At 43.4% G+C, this 12846-nt stretch overlaps 1 protein-coding gene across 5 annotated transcripts in view; it reads left to right on the forward strand.

Moving 5' to 3' along the window:
• The first annotated feature begins 2524 nt into the window (after positions 1 to 2524).
• The window catches only part of PLEKHH1 (pleckstrin homology, MyTH4 and FERM domain containing H1), a 47256-nt gene continuing 36934 nt past the window's right edge, over positions 2525 to 12846 (forward strand). For 4 of the 5 annotated variants that reach the window (XM_079995527.1, XM_079995529.1, XM_079995530.1 and 1 more), the window contains exons 1-2: positions 2525 to 2789; positions 9499 to 9661. In XM_079995527.1, the coding sequence (XP_079851653.1) occupies positions 9536 to 9661 (126 nt within the window). In that variant the 5' untranslated portion in view covers positions 2525 to 2789; positions 9499 to 9535. Of the gene's footprint in view, positions 2790 to 2852; positions 2914 to 9498; positions 9662 to 12846 lie in introns of those variants that run through there. The other variant, XM_079995528.1, reaches the window with a different exon arrangement.

Genomic DNA, 12846 nt, shown 5'->3' on the forward strand with positions numbered 1-12846 from the left:
GATGGGTTTGGTCGTCCTAAAACCTACTCATTTGGAGAAATACCTCCAAATGACTCTACCCCCTTGAAAATATATGGGAGGAGCAACAAGAACAACAACAGGGTATTTAGTTTCCAATGTCTTTGTGACATAACATCACCAACCAATATGCTAGTGCATATGGGAAGACTGAGTGAGACCATACTGATAATACTAGCCCAGTATTGCTTCCCCTGATTGACAGAGGCACTCCTGAGCTCTGGACGGGGGATTTTCTGAGCCCTATTCTGGATATGCTAGAGACTGATGCTGGAATCCTCTGTATATAAAGCATATGCTCTGCAACTGAATTTTGGCCATTCCTTATTCCTCTTTTAATCGTATTATTTCACCATAACACTGAACAATGACAAATATTCAACTACTGCTGGTTCAAAAGATTGCCAAGCAACCAACAAGTTCTCTACTGATTTAGCAGGTAAATTGACTTTATCTTGTAAACAGAATCCACTAGGAATCCTTATGCTAAGTAATATATAAAAGTACCCTTGATAGCTCTGGTTTATGTAGTTAACTCATTGGTTGCTGCTTATACCAGACTAACAGCACAATCCTAAACATGCTTATTACACAGAAGTAAGTCCCTTGGACTTATCTCTGTAAGTAAGGCTATGTACACAGCCCTCACAACTGTGTTCGAGTCACATTTGCACACTCTTGTACACACCAAATTGGGGGTGGGGAGGTTGAACCCGATGTGCACTACCTGCTTGGTTTCCCTGGCCTTGCAACCTCTGTCATTTGCACAAGGATAATGGCTGTCTCAGCAGGACGCGGGTGGCGCTGTGGGTAAAACCTCAGTGCCTAGGTCTTGCCAATCGTATGGTCAGCGGTTCGAATCCCCGCGGCGGGGTGAGCTCCCGTCTTTCGGTCCCAGCTCCTGCCCACCTAGCAGTTCGAAAGCACCCCTAAGTGCAAGTAGATAAATAGGTACCGCTTTCTAGCGGGAAGGTAAACGGTGTTTCCGTGTGCTGCGCTGGTGCTGGCTCGCCAGAGCAGCTTCATCACGCTGGCCATTTGACCCGGAAGTGTCTTCGGACAGCACTGGCTCCCGGCCTATTAAGTGAGATGAGCGCACAACCCTAGAGTCTGTCAAGACTGGCCCGTACGGGCAGGGGTAAAGGTAAAGGTAAAGGTAAAGGTACCCCTGCCCGTACGGGCCAGTCTTGACAGACTCTGGGGTTGTGCGCCCATCTCACTTAAGAGGCCAGGGGCCAGCGCTGTCCGGAGACACTTCCGGGTCACGTGGCCAGCGTGACATCGTTGCTCTGGCGAGCCAGAGCCGCACACGGAAACGCCGTTTACCTTCCCGCTGGTAAGCGGTTCCTATTTATCTACTCGCACCCGGAGGTGCTTTCGAACTGCTAGGTTGGCAGGCGCTGGGACCGAGCAGCGGGAGCGCACCCCGCTGCAGGGATTTGAACCACCGACCTTTCGATCGGCAAGTCCTAGGCGCTGAGGCTTTAACCCACAGCGCCACCTGCGTCCCGCGGGCAGGGGTACCTTTACCTTTTTAATGGCTGTCTCAAATGCACACACCTCAGCTTAACTGTGAAGTGAATGTGCCTCAGGTTTTCCCTTCATATTGAAGTTAGTTTAAGGGAAAACACATCAAACAATAGTATTTTTCAAGAAGCTACAGGCCAGCTCTGTATTGTGGATAACGTCGTGTGTGTACACATGTTCAAATACCAGCATGCACCAGAGCCAGAGTAAATGGTAATGTGTGCACAGTCTGAATGCATTTAGGATTGCAGTGAAGACTGAGTTGTTCCCTATATGATGCGGTGTGGTTGCATCATGCCAAGCACTACCAGTGTGGCTAAGATCCGCTTTCCTTTTATAACTTAGACATGTATAGATCATATAGATAACTAAGACCACTTGCGTATTATTATGCCAACACATGCTGAAAGGGCACAATTCGTTGCTAGATATTGCGTGCTACAGTATTTGCACTAAAATGTATTGGCTTTCCTTCCCCCCAACTCCTCCTCCCACAAAACCTTTTTATCTTTTGACATTTTAAAAAATCATAATCATGATTCTGGAACCCAGCTGCTTAAAAAATTCTCTTTCAAATTCCTTATTTTATTTTTTTAAATCAAATTTAGGATTTGTGTATTGTGTTGTTTAATGTTGTGTAGGCTAAGTGAGGTTCTGCCACCCCCCAAAGGCCTCCTCACCCCCCACAAAAATCCTGGTTACTTTACGCCCATGCGTATGTAGCTTTCTGGAAGAGAATGGATGCATCTAGAGTGAGTATTTCTTCTCTGGGACAATGCCTGGCCAAGCTGAAATGAAAGAAAACGTGACAAGAGTGCTTGTCGGTACAAAAGAAGGCCATTTCCCACACAGACACACAAAAGATCACAGAGAAATCCTGTGGGTGGGAAGTCAGTTCCCTGCTGTTTTATTTTGGAGGGGAGGCAGCCTAACCTGATCTTATTGTCAGGCAAGGGGTTAAAAGTGTAGTGCCGATGATGTCAGTTCCTGTGCTTCTTTGGAGGGCTGGCTGTGCTATTTGAGCCAGGCTCTCCCGCTTGAAGGAAAAGAGGGAGAAAAGGGGCAGAGAACGGGGAAAGGCTGAATGGGACTCGAGCGTAGCTGTTGTGTGCATGACTTTCGTGAGATCCTCTCCCCCACAGGGCAGAAGCAGCCCGCGTTTGCCTGGAGGTGAGCGGCAGGAGGATGGCAACACTCTGTTCCTGAGCACAATATAACCTTGTTCTGACCAAGAACAATACAAGGTCAGTCGCAACTTGGGGCGGCGGGGGGTGGGGGGAGGCTTCTGCTATCTTGGCTCTTTGCTTCCAGTGCCCGGCTTGCCTCAGCCCTCCTTCCTCCTCCTCCTGCTAGAGCAGCCTGCCCAAGGTGAGAGACTGTGTGAGGCTAGGGGTGTGCGGGGCGATCTTTGCTTTTTCTTGTTATTTCCAAAACTGATTTAAGCAGGGTTTAAAACTGTAGGGCAGAAAGGGATGACTGCTATAGCATGTCTGTACTGTGTACTGGAAATCATTACCTGTGGTGTTGTATTACTTTGATACCTTCTTTCATTTAAAATTACTAGGAGAGAAGGGAGTAGGTAAATGTCCTCTTTTATGGAATGTGTTATCTTATTATTACAGATGACTTGGTGTGAACTAGTTATGACCGATGTAATGAATGGGTGGTGTAAACTAGCAGCCTTAACCATTGCCATCTTTGGCAAATAGTAAACAGTTTGGGGCTTCAATTCTAAACAATTTCAGGTTCAAGAAACAAGCCCCATTGAACTTACTTCTGCATAAACATATTTAGGATTGTGCTGTTGGTCTTTTAAAAACAGCTGGCACAGAGAATTGGTACATTAACCAGGACTATCAAGGGTACTTTCATTTACTGCCTAAGATGGGTATTGCCTAGTGGAAGGATGAAGTTTACAAGAGAAATGTAACTCTATGGTCGCTTTACCTGCTAAATTAAGCAATTAAGATTCTCCTGAGGACTATTTGTTTACACTTTAAATGATTGCCATGTTAGCCTTATCTTCAGTAGCTGAGGTGTTTGCTTATGGTTATTTCTTTTTGTTCATGTATTGAACAAAATTAGTTCTTCCAAAGCTCTAGGTGGCTTACAAAATTGATAAAATCAACATCAGCACATAAAATCAATTAAACATGAAGTAGAATAAAACATACTCAAATAGCATTAAAGCAGCAGAAAGATAAAACTACAGGAAAAGGAATCCCAGTTTTAAAAAGTGCTTTGTCCTTTTACCTGAAATTTAAAATGAGACACATTGATGATACATCTCCATGGGAACCTCATTCCATAACTGTGAGGCTACAACTGAAAAGGCCTTGTTCCTTCCCACAATTGATTTAGGTGCTTTTATAAATGGGATGCAAAGCACGGTGCATTTTACGAATCTTAAAAAGCAAAAGAACAACAAATGGGATATGTGCTTAATTTAGGGAGTGGCTCTCTCTGAGATATGCAGGTGCAAACCATAAGATGCAGTGCTTATACAATACTATTACTATGGAATGGTGATTGTGGCACCATCTTGCCTGGTTAGGCACACATGCACAATTGTTAAAGTGTAGTGTCCTCCGTTTGTTTCACCAACAAAACCTTTAGAGCAGCAGTTATCATATTAAATACCATGTCCATACTAGCTCCCATGGGGTGTCAGGATAGTACCTCTGGTGGGGAACACATCGTGTTCCTTCTGGGGTAGTTTGTCCACCTTTGGTTCCCATGGATCCCGACAATAACTAGCTCCCAAAAGAGCCTGTACTAAGCTCATTGGGTTATACCCAACTTTAGTCATACTCAGACTAAAGCCATTGAAATCAATGGACAAGTAGCTTCTGTCCATTAATTTTAATTGGTATGCTTTGAGTATGATGGATTAGTTGGATATCACCCCCTGAGACTAGGCAAGATTTAAAACTGGCAAAACTCTCATTGAGCAGAACAGTCTTAACAGGAGCTTGAAAGTGATCTCCTTGTGAATTTCCCACCTTCGCTTTCTTTCATAATTACAAATATATAATGCTATTTGTAATGGAATAACCCACGCAAAAGTGAGTATCAGTATGGTAGTGCTTTCCACCAGCTGCATACAGTTTGAGATGAAACCAGATAATATAGATATGAAACTTCTGAAGTGGTAAAGTGAAGTGCAGTCCTAAAATGTCTGTTATCCCAGCTAAATGTGTATAGCATTGCAGTCTTAATTTGAGATGGCAAATGAGCACAGGTGGCGGGAAACTGTCTTTAGTATTGCACCTTGGTGCAAGTATATATGAAACACCAGGACTGCAATATCTAATGAATTAGAAACATTTTAATTGACAAAAAGTTACAGTAGTCCAGGTCAGGTCAGACCAAGACAGAATAGTGTGGTCCTATGTATTTCCCTTGATCTGGACACTATATACCGGTATCTATTGTTGCAACCTAGAATTGAAACTGGCTACCCCCTAAAACTCATGTGATTATTTGACTAAGGGCTGCCATCCAAGTAAAGAAATCTATGTAATTCATGTGTTTGTAAAGAAATGTAATTGCATTAATAGGTATTTCACATGATACATATATCTTAAAAATGCTATGTTGATTAGTTTGTATACCTTTGACATAATGAGAAGTGAAAAAAGAAAGGCTAAATAGTTAGGTTCTGCTATATAATGGTTATGTTAGATGCAAAACCAATATTTTGGGGTAAATAAACTGTGTTTTTAAAAAGGCATATGTGAAACAGTATGGACATGTTTTCTCCAGAAAACTGCATGTACTACCATTATAACCTCTAAGATCAAGCCTTAATGCTGAATCCTTGATTACATTTTTTGCATTCCTCTCTGGATAGATGCATTCATAGTGGATATCATAAGATTGTCTGCAAATGGCACAATACACCTACTAATCTAGTACTGCAAAGTGATTTATTATTGCAAAATGGGTGGTAGGCTTTTGATTATGATGAATACAATTTGTTCTGAGCTCTTGTAACTTTTTTAAAAAAACAAGCAGATAGAAGAAAGAGATCAAATTCAATGTTTTGCCCCCCCCCCCCCATCATTACAAGGATTTCTGTACAAGTTTATCTCTTGATACAAGCAAGGACTCAGCTGGCTTTATGCTGTGTCTTTCAACTCAGGCCTGTTCTCCCATTAGAAAAGAATGCTTTCCATGACTTCATTATAAGTATTAGATCCAATGTTGCCTTCCTACAATAAGGCACCATGTTCTGCTTAACAAAAGGCCTTGGTAGCTGGGTAACTAGGGGCCAGCTCTTTAGCTTTTTGCCCTTGATATGGAATTTTACTGCAGCTATGCCTGTTAGGCTTTTCCCTATTGATATATGGGGTGGTGGGGTGGGCACTGGCGGAGGAACGGGGGTGTGGAGGGAGTAGACCGCCCCCGGCACCACTATTCCGGTAGGGTGCCATCGCGGCGCCCCCCCCCGGATATGCACCGCACCCCCCCCCCCGCGTGCACCGGGCACCATGCCCCCACAGGCGGCACAGCACGCCCCCAGAACGTGTCCCACACCCCTGTGGGCGGCTTGCCACACCCTCACAGGCAGCATGCCACGCCCATGGGATGTGAGCCACGCCCCCAGGGGCACCTGCCACGCCCCCGCCAGCTCTCTGCCCCCAGTAGCGGAGCATGCAGCTTCACTACTGGGGGGTGGGGTGCCACTCCCCACCTGACTGCTGGTTAGTTCTGTTGCTATGGCTTTTTGAGAAGTAGATGGGAAGGGAGGAGGCTGCAGCAAGGTTTGTGCGCTACAGATGCAGCAGCAGAACCAACCGAGTGCCTCCTTCCAGTGTGTTTCCAACCTGCCATCTCTGCCACCTTACCCTCCACCCTCTGCCACTCAGTGAGTAGCAGTGATGTGACTGACCAGAGGCCATGTGAGCCCCTCCATACTGTCTGATACTGATCTTTCCATATTGCAGTGAAAGAAGTAATACCGTTGTTGCTTTAACTTACTTTTGTCTTGGATGCCTGGACAGTACAATTTTTATTATTCTTTAGTGCTTAGTATGTGTGTTCCATTTCAGTGGAAAGATAATGGAGTGGCAGACCTGAAAATTATTTGGAGGTGGGGAGGGGCTCTCCCTTGCTGGAGTGTTTGCTGGACAGCAATCCATTGGCGATGTTCCTCTAGCTCTGGATGGCCTTCACTGAGCAGGGGGTTGTACTAGGTAGCCTACAAGGCCCCCTCCAACTCCACAAATCTGTGAAGATGCATATTATATAGGCAAGTTTCTTCCTCACCGTCTCCTATCCTTGGCATGTCAGGTTTGACAAGATGTGAGTGTAGAGAAGCAAACTGGAAATGCATCATCTAGCTATTCTTCAAAATTCTGTGGCAAGTGTTCCATAGGATGCAATATAAAAAGCCTGCAACTCAATCCTAGATACGTTCTCTTGAAAGTAAGTCCCACTGAGATCACTTTCTGGTACACATGCTTAGGCAGCCCAGGTAATTAATGTGATAGGGACATGTGCTCTGTAAAATCTTTAAAGGAGTCTTTCCTGTCTCTATACAGTATATTCATTTTATATGGATGTTCTGTCATTCTGGATTCATGTGATGCTATGGGCAATTACCGTATTTTTTGCACCATAACACTCAATTTTTTCCTCCTAGAAAGTAAGGGGAAATGTCTGTGCGTGTTATGGAGGAAATGCCTACGGGTGGCATGCCTACGGATTTTCCTCCTCTAAAAACTACGTGCGTGTTATGGTCAGGTGCGTGTTATAGAGCGAAAAATACGGTAATTCAGTGCCCCCACATCAGTTCAGTGCTCTGAAGCTCACAACAGGTTGATCCAATCATGAATCAGACACACCTGGTAGCGAAAGTGATCAGGAATGGATAGATTGGATAGACAGAGGGCAGCAGAAAAATAGAGTGGTCCTCTGCCAAAACATTTCAGCTGTGTTCTTATGTGAGCTGAGTGTTCAAACTAATATATATATATATATATATATATATATATATATATATATTCCATTTGCATGGCTGACTGTACTATGTGCATTGATGGCATCAGTGCAGCCCTCATTCCCACATCCAACAGGGTGGAATGGATTAACCCTCAAAGGCAGATTTCCAATGAAAAACACGAAAAACTGTGCCCGCAAGCTTTTCTGCTCGTTAATTAATTCAGCTTTGTTTTTCAGCACTTTAGTAGTCATAGGTGACAGACAAAAAATTATATGCAGGATGGCCAAGGAGAGAGGGAGCATTCCATCACTTTTCTGTAGCCAACACAGAAACCAAGTGGGCTGCTGGAGGAGTGAAGTCCCCCTTTCCACACGCAGCTTAGAAATGCTGCAGGAGGCTCTCCATCTCTCCACTGGCAGCCCTCGGCAGGCTGGTAAAAAGTATATATTGGAGGCTTATTTGCAAGGCTGAATTAAATCACCAGAATAGTCCCAAAGTTTTTAATTTCTATGCTCACCCCTCCAGCTTTTCAGCATATCTTTCCATTTCCATTCATTAAATTTGGGGACAAGCAAAAGGGACTTCCAAAGGTGATTAAATTGGACAAAGGGCCTTAGCTAAATATTTTTCAGACTGTGGCAATGAAATATAATGAATGAAGCTTTATCTTTGTTCTCTCTTATTATCTGTTTCACTTGGATAATTCATAGCCAAAGCTTTGTCGTGGAAGGGCTTCTGTCATCCATGAGGACACTTGGTGCATTGTGTCTTCTGCTGCCCACTTCAATTAGCTCATGGGCTTCTAATGAAAGGGGCATATTGGCTATGTGAATTTTAAGCATTAGCTAAGCAACAGGCCTATCATTCCTGCTCTTGTAGCTGAACCTACATACCAGGAGATTAAATACGCACTGACAGGCTACCAGAATGACCCTGGGAAACATTAAGAGTTAGTGCAGCTTGGTGGTCCAAAAGATAGCTAAACTGGGGGGAGAAAGAGACCATATGGAAACCAGAGTAACTTTGATAATGTGATCTTTAGGAGCTGATAAGAAGATTCTGTTAACTCTTTCACTGCACAGTCTGGAACAACAGTGAGTTTATACCATAGTCTAAGGGCTTAGGCTGTTTGCGTTTGCCTAATCTTCTAATCAGGCTTGATTGAAGCTCTTGTCCTGGAAGTCTTAGTTGTTAAAAGTTTGTTTACAGTTGGAATCTTCATTCTGAATTCTCCTAAACTTCCCGAGTGTTTAAAATTTGAATGCAGAGTTGGTTTTGTGTAAACTGACATAAAATCATAGAATTCTAGAGTTGAAAGGGTCCCCATGGGTCACTAGCCCAGCCCCCTGCAATGCATAGTATAATGTTACCATAGCTAGATTGGAGGTAAAGGGACCCCTGACCATTAGGTCCAGTCACAGATGACTCTGGGGTTGCGGTGCTCATCTCTCTTTACTGGCCAAGGGAGCAGCCTCCGGGTCATGTGGCCAGCATGACTAAGCCACTTCTGGCCAACCAGAGCAGCACACAGAAATGCCGTTTACCTTCCCGCCGGAGTGGTACCTATTTATCTACTTGCACTTTGACGTGGCAGGAGCAGGGACCGAGCAATGGGAGCTCACCATGTCATGGGAATTCGAACCGCCGCTTCTGATCGGCAAGCCCTAGGCTCTGTGGTTTAACCCACAGCGCCACCCGCGTCCCCAGATTGGAGGAGGCAGGGGAAATTCTCCTGTTAGGGAACATCCACCCCATATGTTTAAGACACATCCAATGCATGTTTTAAGCTCATTACTTGCCCCAAAGAATATCCAGAGCTATAGTTTGTTAAGGTTACTGAGAATTGTAACTGTGAGGGGGAAACTTCCATTCCCAGGGTTCTTTGGGGGAAGTCAAAGGAATGTGTTTTAAATGTGTATTGGGTGTGCTTAAAAAATATCTATAAAGACAATTCTTATAGCATTTTGGACATTTCAGTCTTTTTTTTCTTTGTCTTGCTCACTTAGGACATCTTGAGGTCAGTCTAGGGAGAAGGCATTCAAAATGGCAGAGCTTGCTGTTGAGAATGGTAGCTGCATGGACTGGCAGAAACGATGCCTTGCGTTGGAGACACAGCTCTTCAAATTCCGCCTGCAAGCTAGTAGGATCCGGGAGCTTTTGGCTGAGAAGGTGAGGCAAAAGCTACATTTTGTAACCAGTCTTTGTTGCTTATTCTTCTTTTTTTAAATACTTTTATTTTGCTTTAAACAAATACAGATAAACATAGACAGCCAAAATTACAAAAGAAAATTCCATAATAATAATGAAAAAAGCTAAAAAAACTACAAAAAATATCAAAGTACAAGGGTGCTTATTCTTAAACTTTTGGATGAGGATAGCTAGTAAGAGAGACTGTAACCCCCCGTGATGAGGCCAGGGACATAAGTTTCAAAATCAAGTCTTTGTAATGAAAAATCAAACAGTTTCAACTTAAATTTGATACAGTACCCTATAAGAAGGTCTAGAGAAATTGCCTGTCATGTTTTAATTTGCTTATTAATGGACTGATTTTTTAAAAAATAAATAAATTTCTCTAAGTTAACAACATTCTGAAATATAAAGGTAAAGAGACCCCTGACCATTAGGTCCAGTCGTGACCGACTTTGGGATTGCGGTACTCATCTCGCTTTATTGGCCGAGGGAGCCGGCGTACAGCTTCCGGGTCATGTGGCCAGCATGAACCAGAGCAGCGCACGGAAACGCCGTTTACCTTCCCGCTGGAGCAGTACCTATTTATCTACTTGCACTCTGACGTGCTTTCGAACTGTTAGGTTGGCAGGAGCAGGGACCGAGCAACAGGAGCTCACCCCGTCGCGGGGATTCGAACCGCCGACCTTCTGATCGGCAAGTCCTAGGCTCTGTGGTTTAACCCACAGCGCCACCCGCGTCCCTTATGCTGAAATATACACTATAATTAATTACAGTAACACCAACTGCAATAGAATATCACAATAAAAACTACCATTAAAACATACATTGTAAAATTAATTTAAAATGTTAGCTTATACAAAAATGTATTTGGCTTAAGTTTCAGAGCAGCCTGAGGATGTGGACAAGAACTCGGATGGCTTTGAAATCATGATTTTCAGAACCTGATTCCCACCCTATCCACGTGCCTGTTATTTAAACCCCAAGCCCTCTTTCGTTCATTAGAAATCCTAAATTTAAATCTTCACCCAGTCAATGTTTTCGGAAAGAATTCCAGCAGAATGGTGACAGCACAATAAACTTGTCTGATTACTCCTGCACTATTTTGCTGAGCACCTGACGGCTGGACACCCCTGTGGAAAGGGAAATGAAGACTCTGGAGTTAATCCAGCCCTAGGGGTGTGGGTGTGTCAAGCTACCCTTTGTTGAGATTAGGGAGCAGTTTGGTTCAGTGATCAGGTTACTCTGTAACTGGCTGTATGGTTTTGTGATGTGGTTTTTCCTCTGAAGGCCAAAGAGTAAGCAGTTAAAGGCTGTAATTCAACAAAGCCTTGTCAGAAGTGCTAGGAGCGAGGGGAGGTTTTCTTCATCGTTTTCAGGCTAACAGGATGGTTGCCTTAGTGCTGAAAATGAAAACTGACTAATTTTGTAATTTAGTAAGTGATTTAGTAAGTCAGTCGAACAATTTAAGAACTGAATCACACAATTCTAATACACAACTTAAGTACCAGAATTTCAGCCTTAAGGGCTAGTTCACAAATTTGTTTGCTAATTTCCCGCCCCTCAACAAATTCCTAGGGCAGTTTATAGTGACTCATTTGATAACTGCAGCATCAAGTGGTGACTTGTATGTATGAATGAACAAACCACAGGATGCCCATGCATATCCCTGCATAGCTCTTCAAATTCAATGTGTGTTTTTTGAAGGATTTAGTTCACACATTCAGCTTTGAACATTCACCTTTTGAATTGTCTAGTGATAACTTATCAAGTGACTGCACACACACACACACACACACACACACAGGTGAACCTTCCCCCAAATCCTTAATAAACATGTGAAGGGTTGTTAGAATGCTGTCTTAATAAAAGTTCTTTGCCCTGCGTTCTGCCATGCCTCTCTTGAGAAACTCAAAACAAATGCAATGCTAGCAATGATACTGCTCAAATGTTTTTTGGATGCTTTCCATGGAAATTAAAGTATGCTGGAGTTTAGAATTGTATGCATTGTATGCCTTTGCTAACTGGCATTTACTTGCACTCAGGGGTTTTTTTTCCCCCATGCAGTTGCACACACTGAGGAGAAAAGGGGTAATATTCTCTTGATGAGTGACATGGCAGGCTGTTGCCATGGCAGCATGATGACCCTGTTACAAATGAGCTGTGGGGCCTCTCAGGAGAGAGAGAAAAGGACTGAGAGAGAGAGAGAGAGAGAGAGAGAGAAATGGAGAGAGAAAATGGAGCTGAATCTAATTAATGCAAAAGAGAGTAAAAATCCAAAGAAAAATACTTTGATTCTGGCAGGAATGCCTGACTAAGCTTAGAAGTGGAGATGTGTGTACACAGGATTTCCTGGGTACTTTTCTCATGGGCTCATTTGAAGGGTGTTCATACTGACTGTTAATGCATCTTCACCCAGTTAATCTAGAAATGCGTTCAAGAATCTCATGTCTTTAGTAACTGGCATTTACTTACACAGTTGTGCACACAACGGGAAAGAGGGGTAATATTCAGTTGATGAGTGACATAGCAGTCTGTTGCCATGGCGGCATAATTGACCCGGTTAACAAATGAACTGTGGGCCATGAATCTTTGGCCGCTCTCCTCACCTTTGAGACATCATTCTGTTCGATAATAGGGCTTTATCTTTCTACAGCATGTGGGAGAGGACAGCTTGGTGGGCTAGTGATCAGACGCGTAGGAACCGAATTTTGAACATCTCATTTCAGTGTTTGTTTCACAGTTAATTAGCCGTGCAGTGCAGTTTTCTCATCAGTATTACAAAACATGATACATAGAAAGTGCAATCTGAATGCTCAGCTTATTGTTAGTTTGCCCCTGGGGAACCTTGAATAACACATGATACTCAAAAAGCACCATGAAATTAACACTCTTGTCTGATGTTAAACAGAGCAGCAGTTTTAACATCCCACAGCAAGACAATGAAGTGGTGAGAAGGAAGATGAATACTAATTATTTTTAAACTGAGCCAGGCTACATGGATTTTTATTAGCTTATCTGAAGGTTTGGCAGACTATCAGGGGTTGCCATGAGATCTTTAATGAATGCAGACAGTTTCAGTATCCATTCAGTTGAGATCTAAGTAGAGTTCTTCTGTTCTCAAAGAACCCAGGTTTCTTGGGGAGATCAGTCTCTAAAATGCTGGT

Source organism: Podarcis cretensis (genome assembly GCF_951804945.1).
Source record: "Podarcis cretensis genome assembly, chromosome: 1".
NCBI classification, from domain to species: Eukaryota; Metazoa; Chordata; class Lepidosauria; order Squamata; family Lacertidae; genus Podarcis; species Podarcis cretensis.